The sequence below is a fragment of the Tiliqua scincoides genome, chromosome 4 (genome assembly GCF_035046505.1).
Source record: "Tiliqua scincoides isolate rTilSci1 chromosome 4, rTilSci1.hap2, whole genome shotgun sequence".
In the NCBI taxonomy this organism is placed as follows: Eukaryota; Metazoa; Chordata; class Lepidosauria; order Squamata; family Scincidae; genus Tiliqua; species Tiliqua scincoides.
Genome location: NC_089824.1, coordinates 80,022,488 through 80,047,847, shown reverse-complemented (window position 1 = coordinate 80,047,847; position 25,360 = coordinate 80,022,488). Strand labels below are relative to the sequence as shown.

Genomic DNA, 25,360 nt, shown 5'->3' with positions numbered 1-25,360 from the left:
AGGCCTTGTGGCTGTTGCTGTGGACCTCCATGACATCCACATGGGCCTTACGGAACTTTTGCAATAGCAATCACACCCATTCCACCATAGGAGTGGGCCATTAGGCTGCATCCTATACACACTTACTGGCAGTAAGTCTCATTGAATTCAATGAGACTTACTTCTGCATAGACATACATAGGATTCTGCAACTAGAGCCTTCTTGGTGGTGGCACTCCCTCTTCTCTGTTGGTTTTTAGAAAGCAGATGAAAATGGTTTTGATTCAGAGAGCTGCTAGCCAAACTGGCTGTTGTTTCACGCAAGAGTACAACTGGGTGTTAATTTCTGCTATGAGCATTTATGAATGTCGTTTTTAAAAAGTGCTTTTTAGGCTGTTTTAACTGAATTATTGATTTCATTTTGTACAATAATAGCCCAATCCTGAGCTGCACTGAAATGGCTGCTGCTGCATCCTGCATGCTCTGGGCAGCTGCTGGCGGCTCCTCAGGAGAAGGGAACTTTCCCGCAATGGGGCTACTCGATTCACTGCCAAAAGGTTGGCAGTAAATCAAGAGCCCCTGTGTCAGGCAGTGAGCCTCCCTCCCTCCCTGCTGCCTCCCTCCCGCCTTCTCCCTGCCTCCCCTGCCCTCTCCCCACTCTTAGCCCGCCTCCCACCTCCTTATAACACCTCATCCCTGCCTCCCCCCACACTTCTACTTACCTCTCTGCTGGTTGGTGGTCCATGTGACCACCGAGCAGCGGAGCTCTGGCGGCTGCCCAGCAGCAGCCCAGCTCCAGTTAGCACTGGGCTACCACCAGCGCTCACCCAGCACTAGGGCCTGCACACATGCCTTATGGCACACTTGCGACAGTGCGCGCCAGTGGTAATCCAGTGCACACTTTCAGGATTGGGCCCTAAACCACTTACAGAGTTTTTATTGTGAAATGCTATAAACATCTAAAATACATACATAAATAAAATAATGATGGCTACAATATAGACAGAAAGCTGTACTCTAAAAACAGGCAAGAGAGCACTCTTAACCATATTCTCGAACAAACGTACTTCAGAGATCTCTGAAACTGTGCTGCCGCTTTCAGCTTTCATTGAGTCTTTGTAGGTCACCTCCAGAGAAACATAGTTGATGGAAATAGGATCTTCTTCACTCATGATGCGCAAAAGCTCCCAGGCACATGGATCGTCCTCTGATGTGATGATTTCTAAAGAAAAACAACAAGGTTCGATTGTCTTTATTTTGAAATACTACTAGATGATAGGAACACTTCTATAGAAATTAGGTCTTAAAAATTATACTGATTCAGTTATAGTGATTGAACTGATGAAAAATTATACTGATTCACCTATATCTATTGCATGCATGCAATCATATATCCACAATAGGTATATATTAATAGTTATCAATAAAGCCAAAGGAAAAACAGCAATATATTTTTGACTTTCAGAATTTTTTTAGTATCTGACACATGTCCACACTATATACAACATAAAAGGTAAGCTTGCATCCAAGATGGAATGAAGTGCCTGACATAAAGCATGACTTTTAATTGCACACAAAATTTTAGGAATGTTTGTTTGTTTGTCTTTTTAATTATGAAAAGGTGTTTTATCACCTTCAAATTACAGCAGTGAAATCAACAGGACTCAATCATGACTAGCTAAACATGGTGATCATGAATTTGAAAATGGCTTATGACAACTGAGAAATGGAATCTGGGGGAGGGCTTCTGACTATGACATTTGCCTGGTTCTGAGTTTTCAGAAACTATTTCCCACACAAATCAAAACTCAGTTTATCTGGTGCCTCGATTAAGGAAGGTCTTCAGAACTTCCCCTTCTTCTGGTTCAAAATTTTCCAGCTCACTCATTTTGTCTCCAATTCCTTTGTAAAGAACCAGGGAATGAGAAGATTAGCTAGCTAGTCAACTTTATCCCCCACCATGCTATAGGATCAAGTTGCAAACTATTGGGGGGGTGGGTGGGCCAAAAGGCAGTAATTATATACACACTTATATGGGAGTAAGTCCCACTGAACTCAGTGATGCTTTCTTCTGAGTAGACACACATAGGCTTGTGCTCCAAGTTTGAAATCTTTTGTTAGATTTCAACTCATCTACCAAAGATTTGTTATCACTACTGTTCTACAAAATTTAATGCTTAGAAAGTCCTAGCGGAAAGCTAACAGTGTAGGTTTAGCTTGGGAAAAATACCTGTCAACAGATATGTGGGCAGGCTTGTGGAATAAAGTACTATTTGAATCTCTATCACCATCACTTAAGGGAACAACAGTGAAAATCAACCACAGATGGTATATGACACAAATAAAACTACTCGACATGAAATTGATCCAAAAAGCTTTATACTGGAGAGGATATAAAAATCATTCTTTCATATGTGGTGGGATTGTAAATAAGCTGCAGATTATGAGAGATATTTATGGAATGTTCAAATATTTCTTACCTACTCACACTACTGAATCTGAATAAGATCTTTCTGAATATTTTTATGGATACTTACAATTGTTTTCTGCATAAAGAACTTTTTGGTTTATGCCTGGCTAAAGCTCGCAATTGCTAAATACTGTAAATTGTCAACTCCACCCAACTGTACTGAGAGGTATGACAAAGTATGGGCCATCAATTAACTGCACTATAAAATTAAACAAACATTGACATGTTTGATTGTTTGGTTCCATTTTACAAAATATGTCAACACCACCCACTCTGCCTTTCCACTTCCAAATGCTGAGGCATCCAAATGACCCCTTGAATTATTTGGTCTTTCAAAGATACAACTAACATGATTCAGCTTATGATAACACAATACCATGTCACAACATCATATTGTTGTGTTATGTTGTTTTTGTTCAGAAATTTTAAATTTTAAAAATTCAAGAGAGAGATTAATAAAACACTTCTGCTTCATGATAAAGGTATACTCCCATGCTTGGTCTGAACGCAGACATTTTATGAGACACGTGATGTCTCATATTGGATATGAAAACCCCTCATGATCTTCCCACTCTGAGATCAACAGAGATCTCCAATAATACTCCAAACTGGCCAAGGAGAAGCTTGTTACTCTACTATGTTTTCCCCATATACAGCTCCAGCATCCTTGGAGAACCAGTGTTTCTGAAGAAAGGAATGATTATGTGTGTGTGAAGGAGAGAGAGAGTTTCCTGAGCATACTTTCATTGAAAGAGACCTGCTTATACTTCCCATAATCAGTTATATGCTCAAGGGAAATGGATAAGGAATTAAAGCCTTTCCATTCTCTTTGGGTCGCTTTTAACGCTAATCTGCTCACAATGTTCTGGCTCCATTGAGGTTCAGTAGATCCCAAACTTCTGCGAGGAGCCCGCCCACCACTCACGTCCTCCCCACCTCTTCTCAAGCGGCTGCTGACTGCTCCTTGATGGTCAAACTTCAGGTGGCCAAAGCAGCCCGAGTGATGTCACAAAGAGCCTAAACCATCCCAGCCAATCACACAACGGAGAAACCAAGGAGGGGCCGCTTTGAGAATAAACATTCCATTCGCCCCGCTCAACGGTATACTCGCTGTGCGTTCCGATCCGAGGCATGTCTCCTCGGGAGTAAGTTCCGTACTGAATTCAATGGGGCTTTCTCTCGAGTCTGGGACAGCAGCTTTAGGCTGCAAGCCTATGCACATCCTTGGGAGCAAGCTCTATTGACTCTGATGCAACTTACTTATGAGTAGACATATAGAAGATTGCACTGTTAGGCACAAGTCATGCACGCTGACTTGGGAGTGAGCTCCATTGCACACTGAGATTTATTTCCGAATGGACACACATATAGGGTCTGGCAGCTGCTGTCAGTCCGGCATTAAGTAGGGTTGCCACATACAAAGGGGGACAGAGTGCCTCTACCTTTAACAATTGTACAGAAGAGGGAATGTTGGCAGGTGCAGCTTTTTAAACCCTTCCACCTGCACTTGCCAAACGTCCCTCTTCTGTACAATGGTGAAAAGTAGAAGCACTCTGTCCCCCTTTGTATCTGCTAATCTTAGGGAAATAACAAGGCAAGGAAAGCTTTGATGGTATTGCAGCAGCAAATCTTTTCTATATGCTCAGATGCAGCTATCTAGGGGCCCAATCCTATCCAGCTTTCCAGCACCAGTGCAGCCCCAAGGTAAGGGAACAAACATTCACTTTTCTTGAGGAGGCCTCTGTGACTGCCTCCCCACCACAGGATGTCCCATTGACACGGCTGCACATGCACCGGAAAATTGGGTAGGATTGGCCCTAAATCAGCTAGGATCTAGCCATGTAGGGAAGGAGTCAGCTCAGGAGTGCAGCGCACGGCTCAACTGCAAGGTGCAATAGCTGGTGTTCGTTAATTAAACGTCTCTCAATCAGCAGAATTAGGGAAGACTTCTTGCGCCAACCAGAGCAGGACACTCAATGCATGTTTCCCATTTCCAAAACAATTTAGGGCCAAATCTTATCCCTTCTTTCCTGGTAAGCCCTATTGAATGCAATGGGACTTACTTCTGAGTAGACAAGCATAGGCTTGGGCTTACAGGCTGCAATCCTCTGCACACTTTCCTGAGAGTAAGTCCTATCGAGCACAATGGGACTTACTTCTGAGTAGACATGCTTGGGCTCTTAAATAGCCATGGGGGGACGGTTCTAATCCTTATTGGCACCCTTTGGTAGGTATTGGCTTGCCCCGGGAAGGAAGGCTCCATTTGGATCGGGACTGTACCGAGCAAGCCTATGAGCAACTCCACCCCCGCAGGTCCTACGAAACGCTTTGGCAGCCGACTTCATGTGACCCTCCGGGGGAGCCGTACAACGTCATTGATGATGTGTGTGCAGGAAGAATTTGATTCGTGCCTCGTGGGTCCGCAGCCTCAGAGGCTTCCCTTGGCTTGGAGTGCTCCATAGTGCAGCAGGTAGGGCTGAAGGAGCCTTGTTGAGGACGTGCGAGGCTTTGGGCAGTCAGGTGTGCTTTTGCCATGGCCTGAAAAGCACTGGTCTAGATAGCAAACAGTTGTGTACAGTGGGAGCTGGAGAGCCCAAGCCTGTGCCTGTCTACTCAGAAGTAAGTCTCATTATAGTCAATGGGGCTTGCTTCCAGGAAAGTGTGGACAGGATAGCCGCAGAGCCCAATCCTAGACATGTCTACTCGGAAGTAAGTTCCATTATAGTCAATGGGGCTTACTCCTGGGTAAGTGTGGGTGGGATTGCAGCCCTACAGGTAGCAAAGGGATGCAATCCCCATGCTACTATAGCAGAGGGTGGCCAAGCTTGCTTAATGTCAGAGCCACATGTGATCAACTTCAGATGTTTGGGAGCTGCAATATCTAAGATGCATTTAAATTCTTAAATATATTTACTCACCATGAACATTAAACTTATGTTTTAATCCAGTGGACTCCCAGTTTATACAGGGTAAATAATTTTTAAAGCTTGAAAACTTCTTGTTTACCTTTTCTGTTAAATGTGATGCAGAATGTGCATTTACCCAGTTTATACAGGGTAAAATGTGTTTTACCCAGTTTATACAGGGTAAATAATTTTTAAAGCTTGAAAACTTCTTGTTTACCTTTTCTGTTAAATGTGATGCAGAAAGGATTCAAGCATCATATTTCTGAGAGCTGCACATTATATGTGCATGTGGCTCGTGAGCTGTGGTTTGGCCACCCCTACTATATAGAGAACATGTGGGTAAGTATTTTGCTTCAGGTTTATGTGTTGTCTTCCATCAAGGTTGGAAACCTATACAGCATATCTTCTTATTACAGGGCAAAACATTTCTATGTTAATCACATCCTTGTAGCATAATAGCATTTATATGATGCACTGTTGTTAACCTCTTTTGGCATTCATTAGATGGAAGGGTAGGCAGTTCTTGTAGTGTTTCTCAAATTGTGGGCTGGGACCCACTAGGTGGGTCATGAGCTAATTTCAGGTGGGTCCCCATTCATTTCAATGTGTATTTTATTTTTAATATATTAGACTTGGTGCGACTATGGTATGTGACTGGATTTGGGGAAGTGTAACCAGTCTGGACTTTTAACAGGCTACTATATATATGCTTTTAACAGTGATAGTCAGTGGGGCTTACTTTTGGGTAAGGCTGTAAGGATTACAACCTTTGGAATGTTTAAGAAACTTCTTCTAAACACGTCAGCAACCGCTTGGGAGGGTTAGGAGGATGGTATTTTTTCATGGGGCTGAGAAATTCTAGCACTTGGCATGTAGACAATGAACACCCAGTGTAGCATATATAATATGCTCCCCTGTTGTAACATCTGCATTTTTGTCTTATAGGAAACTAAGCAGACGGCAGAAGTACTTGCACTGGTGTCTACCTATCAGCAATAATGAATTACAGAGAAAAAATTATGAGACAGATCGTTCCAGGACAATTTGATGATGCAGAATCTTCTGATAGGTAATGCAGAAATGAAATATTAAGGTGATTTTTCTGATGATTTGGCAACAAGACAAAACCTTATAAAGAATCCATAGACTTATTGTGACCAGGCTAGCCAATCCAAATTTGTAGTCACCTTCAGCTGGCACCTCCCCTTAGATGAAAGTGCAGGATCTTGATTCTGATGTCTTGCTGCTGGGGCATAACAGCCCACAGGGTCTTCTAACTCCAAGCTGCGGAAGAGTTTGCAAGATATCTTGTTGCTTTGTAAGCTTCTTGGCACAAGTCAGAGTGATTCTCCTTGCTCAGCATCAGGACAGATCTCTTCAGACCTAGTCCTGATACTTAGAAAGAGTGCCATGCTGCTTTCTGTTTCTCTCTGGGTCTCACACAAGATGGATGATCTTGGCAGAATACTGTTCAGTCTATGTTTGCAGTAGAATGAAATGGTGGAATTCTAAGGTGATGAGAGTGGATTGTACCACTACCTCTGAAGCACACTTGCAGACAACTTTGTGTGACCCTCCAGTAAAGCCATACCATTTTAGGTGAGGGATACCATTTTTTAAACTTCCTCAAGGTTCAAAAACCTGCACCTCAGGAATGGCGTTTCTAGCTCAGCCTACTTACTGCTCTGTGTGTGTGTGTGAGAAACTTGCAGGGAGTTTTGCACATGCAGAAACCTTAAGTGTCCACCTGAAGTCAGAAGGGATGTGGTCCACTCTACCATCACAGTCTGCAGCTGCATTTGTAGACCCAGCCTAAAAAATGTGTGTTCTGGTGGTGAGCCTGAGCTCACATTTGTGGTCAGCCGTTGCAGCACAGCCTAGGTTGGCTAGCAGGGCAGAGATTAACCAGCATTCCTGGGTATCATTTCATTATAAAACAAAGCTTTGAAAGAAGTGTCTTGAATAGAGAGCTAATTGTGCTACTTTGTTTGCTGTATGTTGAGTCCATGAAAACTTTGGTAAATATGTGCTTTAAAAAAAAATTAGTGAATGCGCAAAGGTCGTCAAAGTGACTTCAGAGGAGAAAGCAATAATTCAGACACAGCAGTCACATGAGTGCATAGAAGAAGATGCAGATGAATCTAATGATAGTGGTGAAGATGAGGAAGATGATTGGGACTGGGATGATGCCATTGGAAAACTCACAAAGCGAAATCCCTTATCTGCTGGAAGAAACCCACAGGTATGTTGTTTAAGGAATGTGTGACTTGAGGGCCAATATCCATTGTTCTTGCTCTTTAGTGAGTTCTGGGCAGTCCTGGGCTCACATCCTGGTTATACCTTATGAAAGGTTTTGGCCTTAGAACTAGTTTTTCAGAGAGCTAGCCATGATATCTTGACACATGCATAAAGACCCTGTTTTGTGTAAAGTTGCTGGGGGGGGGGGTAGAAGGAATAGGGGAGCGCGAGCATGAAATTCAAATTGCTTAATCGTTGTGAAAAAGTGACTTATTTCTTGATGTCTGCCAGAGTGAATGTGAGATTTTATAATAGCCTTAGGTAGATGTTGCCAATTATAATTATGTCACAAATCATTTGTTTCAGGGAAACAGACAGATTCTCAATTGCAATGCAGCAAAAATGTCCACTCCTACAGATAAGGCCCTAAGAAAATTTGAGCACAAAATTAATCTAGGTATGTATGATCTTCCATCATATTATTGAGTAAGGAGTCATTACATTACCATTTCTTGTGGGCTGAAGTTGTGATCTTTTGTGTGACTGTGATCACCTTGTCTCGCCCTCCCCCCCATGGGTGGATCCACATCATAAGGGCTTGGGAACACCATTTTTGTGAAGTGGCATACTCATACACATCACTACAGGTCCATGATAACTGGTTTTATTTAGAAAAGGGAGTTGAGGAACAGAGGAGGTAAGCAGGTTGGTTTCCCTGTCACCAATATGCTGACTTGGCATGCAAGGGGTGCAGTTGGTCAGGGAGGGAAATGGTAATCATCCTGTGTGGTCATGTTGCTCAGGTTTGTCTTTACCTGGTGCTCACTTATATAATGTCATTAGAGAGTTGGGTGTGGCTACTAAGCCTTGGCCTAGTTCTCCATATTTCTGTTCAGTCTCCATTTGGAGTAGCAGCAGGCCTGATCCACTTTGGAGTAAAACAATTCAGGATTGATGTTGAAGTTAAGTGCAATGCTTTGCCGAAGATAGTGACCTTATTTTACAAGCATTGTAATATCTATAACTTTGCTGTCCTAACCAACACTGTCATGTGACGTGCGTAGTATATTTTACATGTTCCAGACTCAGAGTTGAAGCCTATTTAATTGGATGATGAGAACGGGGTGGAAAAGCTTTTGTACATTAATTTCTGTTTAACGTAAGTGCTACTTTCCCCCTTTTCCAGACAAGCTACATTTTGCTGATTCTGTTATAAATAAAGTTACAGAGAAGTCTAGACAAAGAGAAGCGGAAATGTAAGTAAGTGACGTTGATGGAATAGTATTGGGGTATTATAGAACATTTTCTGTGGGGCGGGGGGGTCTAAAAACTTTGATTCTTGAGGATTTACCGTTTCTAAAAGCTTGAAATCTTGCTTTGATTGTTCATTTGTATCAGCTGCTGGCCGTAACATACAGTAGATTGCTACCACTGATAGGTGGAGAAGTGAACTACTCCTAAAGCTCTGTATGCCGATCAATTATTTTCCATGCTGCTGGTTTCCCCCCCCCCCGTCATGATAGTAGCTGTTGCCAGCAGTTCTGATTCTGCTGCCAGTCAAATGCAGTGGTCCATCAAGCAGTCTTTTGGGTGATATCAGAAACTATTCCCAAATACAGAGAATGCCACTTACATTTTTGAGTAACAGATTGTGCCTTGAAGAAGTGTCATTGCTTTGTTGGGCTCCTGTTTAGGCCCTTAATCCTTAAGCTGCAAGGTGCTCCCTTTGGGGTTAGTGAGCATAATAACCTATGGGGAGAATAAAGTTCCAGGAGGCAAAAACAGAGAAACTTTGCTCCCACAGTATTTTGGTACAGTCTAATGATTGTGTTTCCACTAGGTACCGAGTGAAAGACAAATCGGACAGAGCAACTGTAGAGCAAGTAAGTCATGCACTTTTTAAAAGGTAGTTGTAAAGATCCTCATTTTTACTACAACCAGTAATCCACATTCTGAAGAAGGGAACTAACAATGTCATTCAGTTTGCCCTACTCCTCTAACCTGTGCCATACTCCATCTCTCCTTTGTTTGTTATGCCTTTTTGCTATGATCTGTTCACCAAGTAATAAATTTTGAATACTGGAAACAGTAAACCCATGAGGGTTGTTAATCAGCCGTGCCAAGCACAGAATAGCATGATGATAAATGCAGAAAACGGAAAGATAAGAACTGTGGAGATTAACACAGTGGGAAAACTGAACAAGACCGGTTCTATGTTGCCCAAGATATCATTAGAGTATACTCTTATACAAATATCAGATTTCCATTAAGTGCTGCTATTTCATTTAAAACCTAGGGCTGTCATCTATATCAGAACTACTGGCAAGCAAAGTGTTCTTACATATTAGGTATTTGGAGAAGACTTGATTATGCTCATTAAAAATAATTGGTTCTTGGAGCCCATTCCTCTGGGTTTCAAGCTTAGAAGTGGTCATTCCACAAATTCCAAATAATGTAACTTTTCTGGGCCTTTTTTCCTCCCTTCTTGAGGTACTGGATCCAAGAACACGAATGATTCTATTCAAGATGCTAACCAGAGGTGTCATCTCAGAGATTAATGGCTGCATCAGCACAGGGAAAGAGGTTGGTTCAACTACAACACACTTTAAAAACACACTTTAAACAGGAGTCAGGCAACCTAACCCTACAGTGCTCCCACGGGGGGGGGGGAGGGGAGGCAGGCAGGCACATGTGCAGTCACAAATGTTGTGACAGTGCAGAGGCCAGTGCCACTGATGGAGAGGCATGTGCTGCCACTGGAGCTGCACCTGCCGACCAGGGAAGCACAACTCTGGGGAGGTGGGGATAAAAGGCAAAAATAATGCACTTAAGGAAACATGGAAAGGCAAATGAAAGCTTTAGGTGTATGGGTTAAGGCAAAAGTTGGCATAGAGGTTAAAAGACAAAAATCACCACTCTCTCTTGGCAGGTCTATGAGGTGAAGATGTTCTCTTTGTAGGCATGCAAAGAGAGAGTGGCGACTTTCTTCCATACAAGTGCCTTGTGCAGAAGCATTCCTTTTGTGAGAATAATTAAGATGCCTGCAGAGAAATTGGTTTGCATGGAAAAACCTGTTTCACACAGCAGATTGTGCTTGTGCCTGGGTTTGCACATCTGCATGCAGAAGTGTCCAAGTTATTATTTTTCTTCTGTTCATGACCCAGGTGTTTGGGAAGGGGCTACAGGCTGAAAACGTAAACAGAACCGTGGTTGTACGCATGTGATGTCTAGAGGAGGTCACAGTTCGTAACCCACCTAGGGAAACATAGTCTTAGCCATGTTTCGTGGGTTGATTGATGCTTAATAACCTCCCTCTCAGTCCTGTCGTGCAACAAAATAAAGAGGTTTGTTGATTCTCCTTGCTGACTATATTTGGCTTGGTGAATTATAAATAGTAGAGGCCTGTATAGTAGGATCCCACTGCATCATAATTTAAAGGTTAAACTAGTTTTTAGGAAGTCTTGTTTATCTTCATCTAAAAATCAACATATACATATTTGCTTTTATGTTTTTCTCCTTTGCAATTTTCTAGGCTAATGTATATCATGCCAGCACAGCAAATGGAGAGAGCAGAGCAATAAAGATTTATAAAACGTCTATTCTGATATTTAAAGACCGGGATAAGTACGTGAGTGGAGAATTCAGGTGAGGTTTTTTTTAAAAATCTATACTTAAACTCTCGCTTTTCCAATCTGACTTGGAACTATTTATAAAGAAATAGCTTCTTTTTGGGGTCCTTATAATGTTTGTTTGCTGTACTCTCAAGGTTTCGCCATGGATATTGTAAAGGAAACCCAAGAAAAATGGTCAAGACTTGGGCAGAAAAAGAAATGAGGAATTTGACAAGGTGACCTTTCTCTCTTTTTTTTTTTTAAATTTTAATCTTGCCTTCATTCTCCTCTTCCATTTTGTAGTAGACCACTGGGAACACTACCATTGTTTCCTGCTGGGAGTTGAAATAGAATTCTAGGGTCTATAGAGACTAAAGGGTCTGTAGGGTCTACAGAGACTAAAAATTTATTAACTGCACTATCCTCTACACAGAAGTTGAGTGGGACTTACTCCCAAGAAAGTGCTAAAGGAATGTAGCCTAAATCCCATTCCTTTTCCCTCCTATCCAAGTCAGACTTTTCTGCATATGATTCACCTTCTCATAGATCACTGCCACTGGGGCTGTAACTCACCTTTTTTGCTCTTCCAGTAGTGAAGAAGAAGGTCTTTTTTGGAATTAGTATTTTTGTTGCACTTTTTTACACTTTTCTTAACACTTGCTTGAAAATTCTTACACAGTAAAAATGTAATCAGTTTAGAAGTAGAGCTCTTTCCTTTTCTACCTATATGCCTTCAGCTGTGGGAGTAATCCACATTCATCTGCTCTTGTTACTGCTGCCAAACATAAGTTGATAGGTTTATCGAATTCATCTTTTACACTACTTCAGGAGAAAGTGGAAGATGCCAGGCTACTCCTTCCGAAAGTATTCTTCCGTCTGCCTTCCTTCCAAGACAGACAATGTGTGTGACTGTTCCGTACACATGCCAGCGAATAGTTGACTGTTCAGAATGTTGGCAGACTCAAGGGAGTAGGGACCCTGATTTTTCCCATTCTTTGCTCTAGATTATCCCCCTGGGGCTGTATGGTTGCTTGTTACTCTTACAATGGTTTCTCATGCTGTTTACGTGCAACGCACTTTGGTATTACTATACTATGTAATAGCGCTTTTTTTCTTTTGCATTGTAGGTTACACACAGCACAAATTCCATGCCCAGAACCAATTATGCTAAGAAGTCACGTTCTTCTTATGGGCTTTATTGGCAAAAATGATATGTAAGTATCCTCAGAAACACACTGTGTGTTAGATAAACCAGTTTTTGAGAAAAGCATCACCACAATGAAATCAACCAAGAAATAGTAAGGTTTGAAAAAAATAATGCTCAAATCCTACAATATTTTTGTTTAACTTCATTGTTTTAAAAAATCTTCAAATGTACTGTGATTAGCAGTGGTAGGGCTTTTGGCCACCTCAACTGACTGAAATATTTTAGGGCAGCGTTCCATAGAATGCTGCAATGTTGGATGTGGACTAACATACCTTTAGGGCAGCAGTTCCCAAACTTTCTAGGGGAACTGGAGTAAGTTGTTGCAGAGGTGGGGCAAAGGCAGTGATATGATCGCCAGGATCACACTGCTGCCGGGGACAAGGGTTTTTCCCCAATTTACCATTAGCAGCTCCAGCCTTTTGGGGGTGCGCAGAGTCTGCAGATGCCTCTGCAGGACCCCCCAAGGCTTAGAATATCTAAAAATAGCAATTGCGATCCACTTCCAGTTTGCGATAGCTATTTTTAGATATTCTAGACCTTTGGGCAGCCCCACAGAGGCATTGGGAGACTTCCTGCATCCCCTAAGAGGCTGGGTCTGCTAATGGTAAGTTGGGGGGAAAAAACCTTGTCCCTGACAGCACCGCAATCCAGGCAATTGTGTCGCTGCCTTCCCCGTCGCCCCGCCCCTTAGGGGGCAGAGACAGGGCTTCCCTGGCTGGGGTGTCACAACGTCCTAGTTTAGGAACCTTTGCCTTAGGGCAGGGATCTCCAAACCCCGGCCCGGGGGCCAGATGCAACCCGCAGTGAGCCTCTGTCTGGCCTGCCGCCAGCCTCTTGTCCCCTGAAAGCCTCTGGCCCACTTGACAGAGCATGACCAGAGCTGTGCTCTGATTGCACCTGGAGGGTGCTCTGAGGGCTGGAGAGGCTGAGTGAATGAGCTCATTTATTCATTCATCTAAGTTCCATCTCTAATTTATTTAAATTTTATATTTAAATTTTTTTCCAGCCCTCAGCACTATGCCAGATATTTCATGCAGCTTTCTGGCCAAAAAGTTTGGAGACCCCTGCCTTAGGGTAAAATGTAGCATAAAGGCTTAGGATAAGGGTTAGCATAAAGCCTGCCCCTTTCTAAAAGAGGGTTTTCAGGTGCAAGTAGGAAAGCAACAGGAAAGACAAACATCTTTCCGACTTGCAAGTCAGGTGCACAGGTGAAGCCTTGAGGCTTCGCCCCACTTCAAATGCTGAGCCCCTGGATCTCCCACTCCTGCAGACCTCCAAGGCACGACTGGAACAAATCCACCTCTAGGAGGATTTTTGAGCCTTGGAGAGGCCACACACAGCTTCTCTCAGAAAGCCACCTGGAGTGGTTTTCAGACAACTTCCAGTAAAACTGGAAGTTGTCCAAAAAACACCAAAGGGACCATTCTGAGCCTTGGAGAGGTCTCGGGTGGCCTCTCCAAAGGTCGCATTAGGAATAAAGGTTGGCTCTGAAAACTGTGCATTTCATTATCCACGGTTTTCTGTATCCACGGGGGTAGAGGGTGGGGGTGGTAGTGGTCCAGGAACGGAATCTCCATGGCTCCATAAATATATGTGTTATGTCAGACTGATGTTCCACAACCAGTCTTCTAGAAATGCTCGGAATTGCGTGCAAGATCACGTTGTCCTCTTTGTTTTTATCCTCCCAACAATTCAGAAAGGTTGAGAGATATTGACTGTCGCAAACTCACTTGGTGAATTTCATGACTGAACACAAATTTGAACCTGGCTTTCCCTTGTCCCAATCCAGCATTCTTGCTGGTGTGATCCCTTCACACCTGTTTTCCGCTCTCTCATTTGAATCTGAGTGGGTACAATTTTGTAGAAGGGTAGCTGAATTTTTGCATGCTGAATTTTTATACTGTTTTTCCTTCTTTTTAACTCAAGGCCTGCTCCTTTGTTGAAAAATGCCCAGGTATCGGAATCAAAAGCTCGAGAGTTGTATCTACAAGTCATACAATATATGAGAAGAATGTACCAGGATGCCAGGCTTGTTCATGCAGATCTGAGTGAATTTAATATGCTGTATGTTTTCCAAACCTTAGAGTTGATATGAATTTCTTTGTACAATGTATCAAAGCTGTGGTGTACAATGGTGCCCTCAAGGAAGGGTGTTCTCCTCCTGGCTGCAGTTCCCCAGAAATCTCTTTGAGCTGGCATGGCTTTCAAAAAACAAAAAGGAGTTATATTCTAAGAACCTCTTCCATTTAAACTAGTGGAGGGGAATGGAACCCTGAGGAACTAACTTTCAGGGACTCAAGGAGCTATAAGAGGAACCGAAAAAAATTGCTCCTCTTCCTCCGTTACAGAATGAAAGTTCCTCAGTGGAAGGAAGTTCTTCAGGTATAATTAAGCTTAATTTTTCATACAAAATGAACAATTTACAAATGACTTCTGTTATCCGTTTCTAGAAATTGACTTTAGAGTTCACTGAAAATTGGCTGGCTTTCCACATCGTGCAAGTTTTAAGAAGTATCAAAGCCTGTTGTGTGCTTGAAGCTATGCAGTTGTGCAATTTCAGATGTTCACAGTGCTTCACATAACTAATCTCAGTTAATCTTTAAAACCGCACTGTGAGATAGGCCAGCTGGTGGCAGCCCAGGCAGGAGAATAGGGGCTTTGCATGAAGCTGCTGATAAAGGTCTTGGTTTACATAAAATTTGGACCAGGGGCTTCACCACTGTGAACCCTCAGCCTCCATGCTACAGCAGCTCTCAGATGATGATGTGAGAGAGTGGCCAAGAATTAGCACATAGAGAGGCATTTTTCAGATGACCAGTCCATTTCCTTCAGAGGGCTGCAAGAATTACAAGCTATTTTATTCCAAGGTTTTCTTAAGTAAAATCTTGTCCTTCATGAATCTGCATCCAGCTGTCTTCCCATGGATTTCATAATTGCTGTTTCACTAGGATACACCCCTCAAACCTCTCCCCACTTCATCCTTAGAAAGTGGAGCATGATCAAAAGATCAAGTAATTAAAGGAAATGGCTAAACATACTTACTGACTTCTATCTAGCCCCTGACTTCTTCCTTAATTTGGCTATCGGCTTTCTTCCACCATACAAGGTGAATTTGAGACATATATCATAATGCTGCTGTTTTATATAAATGGCTTAGACTTTATAAAAACTTTACTTTTCAGGTCCTTGGCCCAGGAGATTTTTTTCCCCATGATGGTAGGATGTTCTCTAATATGCCTCTTGTAGATTGTGTTTTGGAAATAATCAAAATAAGAATGTTAAAAATAAAAGGGTTTACTTCCCTTTCATTCTTGTCTAGGTACCACAGTGGGGAGGTATATATCATAGATGTATCCCAGGCTGTGGAGCATGACCACCCACACGCTTTAGAATTCCTGAGGAAAGACTGTGCGAACATCAATGGTGAGTGGGAAGCAATTCATCAGACCTTACCTGAATTCTGCTTACCTCAGACCTCTCCTGAATTCTGTGTCAAATGATAACAAAGTATATATTGATGCCTGATCTTGTCTGATCTCGGAAGCTAAGCAGGGTCAGGCCTGATTAGTACTTGGATGGGAGACCGCCTGGGAATACCGGGTGCTGTAGGCTTATACCATAGTCTTTCGAGACTGAAGGTTGCCAACCATTAAAGGGTGGCTTTGATTTGGAAGCTTTTCCAGGCAAGTACTTGGAAAAAGCATGGGTCACTTATGTCTGCTTCCTATACGTCCCAGGATAGTTCAGTTAGCACAGGGAGTAAGTCTTACCCGAGAGTAAACCCTACTGAAGAGATCTGTGCATCCCTGTTCAGGAATTACAAGAGGTGTTTGAACATAGTGTTATATACTTTACTCAAAATTAAGCCCACTGTGTTCGTAAGATTTAAGCTGTAATCCTATCTTACTCTCTGGCAACACCTCTAGGTATTACTCTTCCTATGTGTTCCTTTATGTAAGGGGGAGCTTAGGGCTCCTTAGCCCTGCCCTTGTGCTGACGCTCACAGTGAGCCACTGCAGTTTATGCAGGCTGCCCTGATATGTTAGAATCATAACAATCTATATCAACTTTTTCTGCCCTTCCTGGTAGACTTTTTCCGGAAATACAATGTTGCAGTGATGACCGTGAGAGAGCTCTTTGAGTTTGTCACAGACCCATCCATTACAAGTGAGAACTTGGATGCTTATCTTGAAAAGGTAAGATTTTGGAAGGTTTGCTTCTATGGGAAGGTGTTAGAAATAAAGACCTAGGTCTGAAGCAAAAGTTTTCAGCCTTCTTTGTTTCTGCTTGTTTACAAGTCCCACTTTTCTGAATACCACTTCTGCAGGCACTACTTTTCCAAGTAACACTGCTAACAAAGACTGCAGTTATGCACAGAAGTGGACCCTTTGCTCCATAGTAGTCCCTGCAGCAAAGAAGAGGCTTCTCTAGCTGCTACTTCAACCTGAACTCTCTTCTGCTCTGTACCCTTCTTGCTTGGCGCACATCTCTTTTGAAGGGCCAGCTCACTGCATGGCCACACTTTGCTATTAGTGTGCTCCCACCCCACTTCTAATGATGGCAGGTCAGGAAGAGCAATGACATGTAGCTCTATGGCAGTGGGGCCAAATGCCACCTGCCATATTGTGATGTGGAATTTGTACCACTGTTTGAAAACCACTGATCCTTGGCACTCACAACTCTTTTATAAATTAAAGTAACAGTATTTTATTATCATATATGACAGTAGTCCAGTAGTTATAAAACCTTCAGTACCCTGCTTATTGGATATGAAGGATGTGCACATGTAGTGTTAGCCCCTTCTCACTGCAACATAAACAAGATTGAAACTAGTTGTCTATAATCTTGGTCTGCTACTGTCTGCTCTCTTAGCCACAGCTTCTAAAGCCACACTGCTCAATTCTGCAAAGTGGTATAGGCCAACTCACCCATGATGTACCATTCCAGTGGCCAGTAAGCCAGTGCACACTGTTTAGTCTTGGGCCCTAAGACACTAAACGAAGCATTACTGAGGGCCCAATCCTAATCAATTTTCCATCACCAGTGCAGCCACAATACAGTCCTGAGGCAAGGGAACAAACATTCCCTTTCTTGAGGAGGCCTCTGTGACTGCCCCCCCCCCCCACAGCAAGATGCAGTGCACATCCCATTGATACAGCTGCATCAGTGCTGGAGAGTTGGATAGGATTGTGACCTAAGAAAACTGGGGCAACAGTAGCTAACTAGGTTGCTCTTTCCAAAGACTTTTCTGATACTGAGGCTTATTATATCTTGCATGATGTCCTATAGGCTATGGAAATAGCATCTGAGAGCACAGAGGAAGAAAGATCTAATCAAGATAATGTGGATGAAGAGGTAAGACAGACGCTTAGTCTGTTTTTCTTTATTCTGTGTCCATCACATGTCGTCTTGAGCAGACTTAAAAATGTTCCTCATTACTTTGACAGTACTATGTACTATCCAATGCATGTATAGTTTCTAAACACCTATTGTATGGTTTCCTTTGTCCTCAAATTTTTCTTATAGTTTCTTTAGTCCACGGATGCTTAATTGTGGGCACAAGCCTAACCAGGTCTACTCAGAAGTAAGTCCTGTTTTGTTCAATGGGGCTCACTCTCAGGAAAGTGTGGTTAGGATTGCAGGGTCTCATTTTTCTAATCCATTGGCTCAAAGTTCTTATATTCAGGGATTAGCAGGATGCAGTAAGAAATATTTATGGGGATTTATATGGGAATAGATTTGGAGGGTCCTGATATTAAACAATTAAAAATTGTGAGAGAGATCACAAATGCTGCCCCAGAAGAGATACTTCCATGGGAAATTCCAACTTATGGGAACTGTGCTTGCTATGTACCTAAGGGCACAATCTCAACCTCACATTAGACCAGGGCAGGTCCCCTGCACTTGCCCATGAGTGTCGTGAATGTGCTGTAAAGCACATTTGCAGTGACTTGTGAGCTGGGTAGGTCAGCATGAGAACATGCACCAGCCTCCCAGCACATAATCCCAACCAGGCAGGGATATGTTTGTGCCAATGAAGGGCAGTTGACATGGGGTGGTAGGAGGGCAGAACAGGGCTGCTTTTGGGCAGAGGAAGGGCAGGCTGGTGAACAGACTGGGCCTGGAAAGGAGGTGGACCGGCTTCAGCAACTTAGGCTGGATCCTAAACCCCCCCCACCGGCTGGCCCGGCGTTGCACTGGGCTGCTCGGATTTGTGTTGGCAAATTCGCTGGCACAGATCTGAGTAGCCCCATGGGGGTGGCTAGCACATGACACAGGGTAAGAGAATGAGTATCCCCTTACTCTGAATTGTGCCACAGCCACCTCCTAACCTGCATTGGATACGGTGAAGGCCAGTTGGCTTGCCTGTTCCAGTGCAGGTTAGATTTGGGCTGCCTGTTTGTTTGTTTAAAAAACGTATCATGTTGGCAACCTTCAGTCTCGAAAGACTATGGTATTGCGCTCTGAATGGTGGTTCTGGAACAGTGTCTAGTGTGGCTGAAAAGGCCAATTCGGGAGTGACAATCCCTTCCACATATACTCTGCCTTATTCTCAAAAAAAGTATATTAAATGTATATTAAAAAACGTATACTCTGCCTTATTCTAAAAAAAAAAAAAAAGGCGCCCAGGGTGACTTACAACAATTAAAACACATTAAAATCTAGTAAAAACAAATACAATAAAAATAACAATAGATCATAGTGCAAAAAGGGGCCATAAGAAAAATTCAAAGGGAGACCAATGAAAAACAAGTATGTGTTTCATGGAATGTTTAAGTCATTTCTGCTCAACGATGCATATATGCAACAGGGACCAAATGTGTACACCTGTAGGCAGGCAAAAATGGGTTAAAGAGACAATGTTAACTTTTTAAAAATTTGCATCTACTCCTGTGGAGAAACCTTTTGCAGTGATTTTGATCTCTGCACCGTTTGTTACCTGCTTCCTTTCCTGTTACCAGAAGGCATTCCAGCAGCTCATGTCAGACATAAGGGAAATGTAATTCTGTTTTACATAGATGCTGATTTCTATTTGCTTTATATTGGCTCCATATAGATAGAAATCTGTGTGTTTAAAATTCAATACAGAAATTAAGGATATATGACTGCAGTTCGCATTGCAGTGGGACTTCTGAGTAAACATGCAGGATTGTAGGACCGCACTCCTTTACACACTTATCTAAGAGTAAGTCTTCTTGAACTCTAGGGACTTTTGAATAGATACAGGCATAGGGTTTCACTGTAAAATATTGATGTTGTAGAATTGATTGTGTGTCTGGTGGTTTTGCCTTATTAGGTGTTTAAAAAGGCCTATATCCCCAGAACTCTGACTGAAGTTAAAAACTATGAGAGAGATGTGGACATAATGATGAAGCTGAAGGAAGAAGACACAGCCTTAAATGTGCAGCAAGATAATGTAAGTAACTTCAGACAAATCACTGCTTAACCATGGAGCTCACTCTTGGATAAATCACTCTTGCTCATCCTAATCTATATTACAAGGTTGTTGTGAGGAGAGGGTGTAAGCCAGTTCCAAATTCACCTCAGTCATGAAATTGCTGAGGGCCCCCCCCCCCGTTTATACCAAGGGCCTACTTTTTGTGACACTCTTCAAACATTCAGAACATGTTTTATCATGAAATTTTCTCTTTTTTCCCCCACAGATTCTCTACCAGACAGTGACAGGGCTCAAAAAGGATTTATCAGGTGTTCAGAAGGTTAGGTGATAATATCCCTACTCCTGTATTTTTCAGTAATATTGTATGTAAATCATAAATGTTTTTTAGGGAGAAAGTGTGCAAGATCTTTGTCTGTAACCGCTTCCAAAATTGTATTTGACTTTCATGTATTGTAAATATGAATTACTTTGTTTCCACCAACTTGGTGCCAGAGGCACCACAGTCCTGGTTCCATGATTTCCCCCAACAGAAAAAGTTATCTCCAACCCAAACAGTGGCGATTCATAATCTCTCTGAAAGGAGGGGGGAAAAGCCTCTGATGCAAGAGAGAAAGTTCAAGCAGCTATTCAGCATAGCAGACCTCATAATTCAGCCCTCCCAGTCCATCTTCCTTCTCCCCCATATTGAAAATGGGGGGGGGGAGCCTCAGATGTGACGGAGCAAAGGAAAAGTTTCAGGGTCTTGCAAAAATAGCAATGAATCTCTCACAGCCTTTCCTTCATGGGAGGTGGGTCCAAGGCAACTGTTGTGGCAGTGGCAGCAACCCCACATACTGCCTTCTCTCTCTCTCAACCAGGCTGAAGCTCCACCTCTACAGCAGTCCCAGCTGCTTTTCCTGTTGTATAGGGTGTGCTCCACCTACAGGCTGGTGCTCTTGCAGTGCCTTCTAAAGGTCACAAGAGCTCAGGAGAACTCATCATTTTGGCTGCTCGAGAGAGAGCAGCCTCGTGCTGGGCTAGCAATGTTGGGATGAAAGCCTCTGGCAGGCCAGAGGCTTGCCGCAAGCCAGAGGGAGGCTCACTGTAGCCACATCTGACCCACAGGCTGGGGTTTGGAGACTCCTGGCAGAGCACAAGCCACATGTCCAAATGTACAACCGGCAAACCATAGCTGTTTGTCCCTTCTTTGGGCACTCAGCTTTATCAATTTACTCTCGTCTCCAGAGTGCAGAAGAATCTGAGCTGGAGCAATGGTCTTATATCTGAATTGACAAATCATAGTTGACACCAAACCACGATCTCCAGACCCACTTCAAACTATGGTGGCTGATAACTGGTTTGTTACCCCCTTGCAGTCTACAACAAGTCAGAATCTAAATCATGATTTAGATTCACCATGAATCAACTGCAGCAAAGCTCAGGCTCTCACAGTCCTCCTACCTCTTTCCTCCTCAAGGCACAAGAGGAAGAGACTGAAAGCTTCCACTTTTGGTTTTAGATTAACCACATTTTTCTATCAGTGCCCAAAATGGGAAAAATGTGGTTAGTTCTAATTGTGGGTAGTTCAAACAATGGTTTCAGATCATGGTTTCTTATCAAAATTAGAACAAATTACAGTTTCCCAAGTTTGGATTTCATGGGAAACTGTAGTCCAGGGCTGCTCAAACCCCACCCAGGGACCAGTTCTGGCATTCCAATGAATCCGTTCACTTGGTGAGTGGACCCTACCATTCCGCCCAGTGCCGCATGTATCCATGATTGGAGGACAGGGATGCTCTGGGCCGTCGCATCTGCCCTAACTTCCTGTAACATGGTGTTCTGGGATGCCAGGCAGCAGACACAACAGCCCAGAGTCTCCCTGTCCCCCCCCGATCATGGAGGACTACATGCAGCACCCAGGCAGAACAGAAAGATGTGGTCTGAATGGGGACCACTTTTCTGTTGTGCAGCAGTGGCAAGTTTGGCCAATGCTACTGTAGTCCATTCACAAGAAGAATTTTTCATTCTCCTTGCTTTGCACACAGAGAAGGGAGGGGGTGTCGCTGAGAAGGTGCAGACTGCACTGGGTGACACACTTGGGTGTGTGTGTGTGTGTGTGTGTGTGTGTGTGTGTGAGTGATACCACCACTGGCCAAAATTATGAAAATTTTGGTATTTTTAAATAATATGATATTATAATAGCCTTTTAGATACTTGAAAAGAGGGGTGTTGTAAGAGCGTAGTGCTTTGCTAAAAGGCAGACATATTTAGTTAACAATGGGTGCAATCCTAACCAGCTTTCCAGCAGTGACATAGCTGTGCCACTGTACCGTGCATTGCATCCTGCAGTGGGGAGGCAGTCAAGGGGGCCTCCTCAAGGTAAGGGCATGTTTGTTACCTTACCTTGGGACTGCATTGTGGCTAGGCCAGTGCTAGAAAGTTGGTTAGGATTGCGCCCAATATTTATTTCCTTAGCAATCTCTGTTTGCTTGTCACTTTGAAATTCAGTGTGAAATAATAAAACTCTGTGTTCCTTAGGTGCCTGCGCTCCTTGAAAACCAAGAGGACATAGAATCTGATTCTGATGATGATGGCAGTTCTGATAACTCTAAATCTGACTGTAAAGAACAGGAAGTGTCTGTGCATCCAAAAGATAGACCTGATGATAAAACTGATGTAGATAAAAAGGTTGGTTTGCTGTCCTCAGCTAGAACCATCCTAAAGATAGTGATGTTCTTGGGGGGGAGGGGCTATGATTCTCTTGCAGGCATGTCTAGTCAGTTTATGTAGGTTCTCTTCATTCAGCACAGGGTCTCCCAGTTTATCTTGTGTCCAGCAAGACTGATGCCCACCAGTGGTTCCCATAGTGATATTCGTATCTGTAATTCAGGAGCATTTGATGTCGTCAGTACTGATAGAAACAATTGAATATGTTATTTATGTTGTGGCTTAAGAACAAAATAGCAGCAGAGCCATTTAACCATGTGAATGGCTTCTGTTTCAGAGAAACAGCAGTTCAAATTGTACCATTGGTTTTGAAATTAACTAGTAAAACACAATGTTCAAGACATCTTGCTTCAGCTAATGTATTTTGCATATTTTGTCCTCCTCTCCCCTTTAATGTTGGGGTTTGAGTTGTCATTGGGACTTCTGAGAATTACAGTGTAAATGGACTTACCAAGTTTCACTGTAGTATTCCAATACTTGGGAAATAATCACCTACAGTATCCCATTATATCTGTCCCAGCCTCTTTGTGAACAAGTAGTATGACTGAGCTCAGAGTTTGAATATAGAATTGTACCCTGAACTGCTCACACACTTCCATGGTGAGTGGTGGGGAAGGACTGTTGAGTAGGAGCAATGGTAGGGCATCTACTTTGCTTACTGGAAGACCTAAGTTGAATCCATGGTGCCTCCAGGTAGAAGCAGTATCATATCTGGAGGAAAAATCCATTACGGGTTACAAGCCATGATGTGCATGTACAACCTCCTGATTTTAGAAATGGGCTATGTCAGAATGCCAGATGCAAGGGAGTGCACCAGGATGAGGTCTCTTGTTATCTGGTGCGCTCCCTGGGGCATTTGGTGGGCCGCTGTGAGATAACAGGAAGCTGGACTAGATGGGCCTATGGCCTGATCCAGTGGGGCTCTTCTTATGTTCTTATACCATTTGCTTCATAATGCAACTCGGGTATTGATCAGTTCTGTTTGTACTTTAGACCTATTATATTAAAATTATTTGTCTCTCTTTTTCCAGGAAAGGAAGAAGATGACCAAAGAGGCTCAGAGAGAGAAGAGAAAACACAAGATCCCAAAGCACGTGAAGAAACGAAAAGAGAAGACTGCAAAAATGAAAAAGGGCAAATAAGCCACATTTGCCATTTTTAGGGCAGTGTTAGCTGTTTGAGACTTGTTGGGTCACTCCGTTGGTAGCAAAGAACTTAATACCCCTTCACCTTAGCAAATCTCAGAAGAGCATTGTGAATGGACACCTTCTTCTCAGTGGGGGAGACGAGCTTCAGTACGGTAGTCTCGTGTCTTCATGCATATAGTGTGTAGCTCTCATCAGAAATGTATCTTGTGGATAATTATTTTACGTAAAAACTGGAAATTTCTTAAGGCAGTTGGCCAGTCCAGAGTAATTTGTACAATTAAGTGGTAGTGAGAAAATCCATAGTGATGCCATATGGTGCCTTTATTTTTCATGTCCAAAAGCTATACCTGATGATTTACATATACACATGTATAGTGTTTAGTGATATATTTATTCTCATGAATTCAAACTATCTACATTGAAGCACTACAGGTTGCCTGTGAGAATATTTCTGCAAGGGGAAAGACTTTTTCCCCTTGTTTATTGACGTGTGTATGTGCTCATTAGAGGCTCCCCGTCAACCTTCACTGTTCTCATGGGATGCTGGGAGCAGGGAAGGGATAAAAGCCAGGCTAGTTGAGATGATCCTTCTCTCAGCTATGCTTGGACTTTTTCTGGCCTAGAAGCTGGGATGGACTATAGAGAAGAGAGCAGTGCTTCTTATTGTTGCTGTTTGTCAGTCAGTGAGGGGTTCGGTCTGCTGGTGTCAGACTTGATCTCTTGCTGCTAGGTGAGAGAAGAGCAATGGAGTCGTGCCCATACAGTTCCTTATATCCTGTCTTGGAAATATGATCATTATTGCCCCCCCCCCCCACTTGCTTCTATGATTAATTCTCCTATGTCAGTTTCTTTATTGTTTCTCCTGCATCTTTGCTGCCAGTATGTTCCAATTGTGTTAAAACTCAATACTGCAATTTTTTAGTGTGAAAGGGGCACTTGCAGTCAGAGGACATGATACACATGAGCAATAACCTCCATTTGGATCATTCTGGTCAAGTGTAACACTTGTTTCTTTAAAATGGTGAAAATTCACAGACCAAGCATTGCTTCCTGTTTCAAGGCACACTTCTGCAAATGTGTGTTATTCAAATGGCAGTAAACAGTGATATGACTGAACCAAATGAGATGCAACACATAAGTATATGGAACATTTATTTGACTCAGCCTTTTAAGGAGTACCAATTTTCTAACAGCTGTGCAGAGTAATGTTTTATATCCATTGCTATTTATGCCCTTCCATTTTAAAATAAATTGGACACATTCTGAATTGCACTGTGTGGATACTAAGTTTTATTAGGCACGTTTTTAAAATGGTCACGTTACTATATTGTGTTATTAGGAATAAGGTCTCCCATTGAGGGTGTTTAGAAATCACACAGCTAACAGTGAAGCTGTGGATTCCAACAGCTTGAGCAGTCTTCCAAGCCTTTACTTTCATTTCTTAAAAAACAAGTTCCTAGCTCTTGATTTTACAGGAAAAGCAAACAATAGTTTTGTGTCAAACATTACACTATCGTCACCTGTGCAGTGGTTTCCAATCCTCTTAGTGTTGTGACGAACTTTGTGGGTTGCAGCTTCCAGGTAGTGCCCCAGAATGCCTTGTGGCACCACAACAGGCGCTAGCCACAACTTTATTTTTAGTGCTGTCCTGCAACTTTATTTTAGCACTTTATTGGCTGGGGCATGGCTTATGGAT

At 42.8% G+C, this 25,360-nt stretch overlaps 2 protein-coding genes across 3 annotated transcripts in view; one reads left to right on the top strand and one right to left on the bottom strand.

Moving 5' to 3' along the window:
* The window catches only part of CAGE1 (cancer antigen 1), a 42,891-nt gene extending 38,117 nt beyond the window's left edge, over positions 1-4,774 (bottom strand). Inside the window, exons 1-2 of the mRNA XM_066625597.1 lie at positions 4,730-4,774; positions 1,047-1,201 (exon numbers count right to left, since the gene is read on the bottom strand). Of these exons, the coding sequence (XP_066481694.1) occupies positions 1,047-1,151 (105 nt within the window). The 5' untranslated portion in view covers positions 1,152-1,201; positions 4,730-4,774. The remainder of the gene's footprint in view (positions 1-1,046; positions 1,202-4,729) is intronic.
* Positions 4,775-4,841: 67 nt separating this feature from the next.
* On the top strand, positions 4,842-24,361 carry RIOK1 (RIO kinase 1). 2 transcript variants are annotated; one of them, XM_066624184.1, is made up of 18 exons: positions 4,842-4,919; positions 6,301-6,424; positions 7,402-7,597; positions 7,960-8,050; positions 8,780-8,849; positions 9,434-9,476; positions 10,084-10,176; positions 11,126-11,238; positions 11,360-11,440; positions 12,332-12,418; positions 14,338-14,475; positions 15,731-15,834; positions 16,501-16,607; positions 17,701-17,766; positions 19,709-19,828; positions 20,076-20,129; positions 22,328-22,477; positions 23,548-24,361. In XM_066624184.1, exons 2-18 carry the CDS (start codon positions 6,354-6,356, stop codon positions 23,656-23,658), a joined length of 1,695 nt encoding a protein of 564 aa, XP_066480281.1. In that variant the 5' UTR covers positions 4,842-4,919; positions 6,301-6,353; the 3' UTR covers positions 23,659-24,361. The 2 variants fall into 2 exon arrangements, with proteins under 2 accessions (XP_066480281.1, XP_066480282.1); XM_066624185.1 differs by lacking the exon at positions 4,842-4,919 and adding an exon at positions 4,926-5,068.
* The last annotated feature ends 999 nt before the right edge of the window (positions 24,362-25,360 follow it).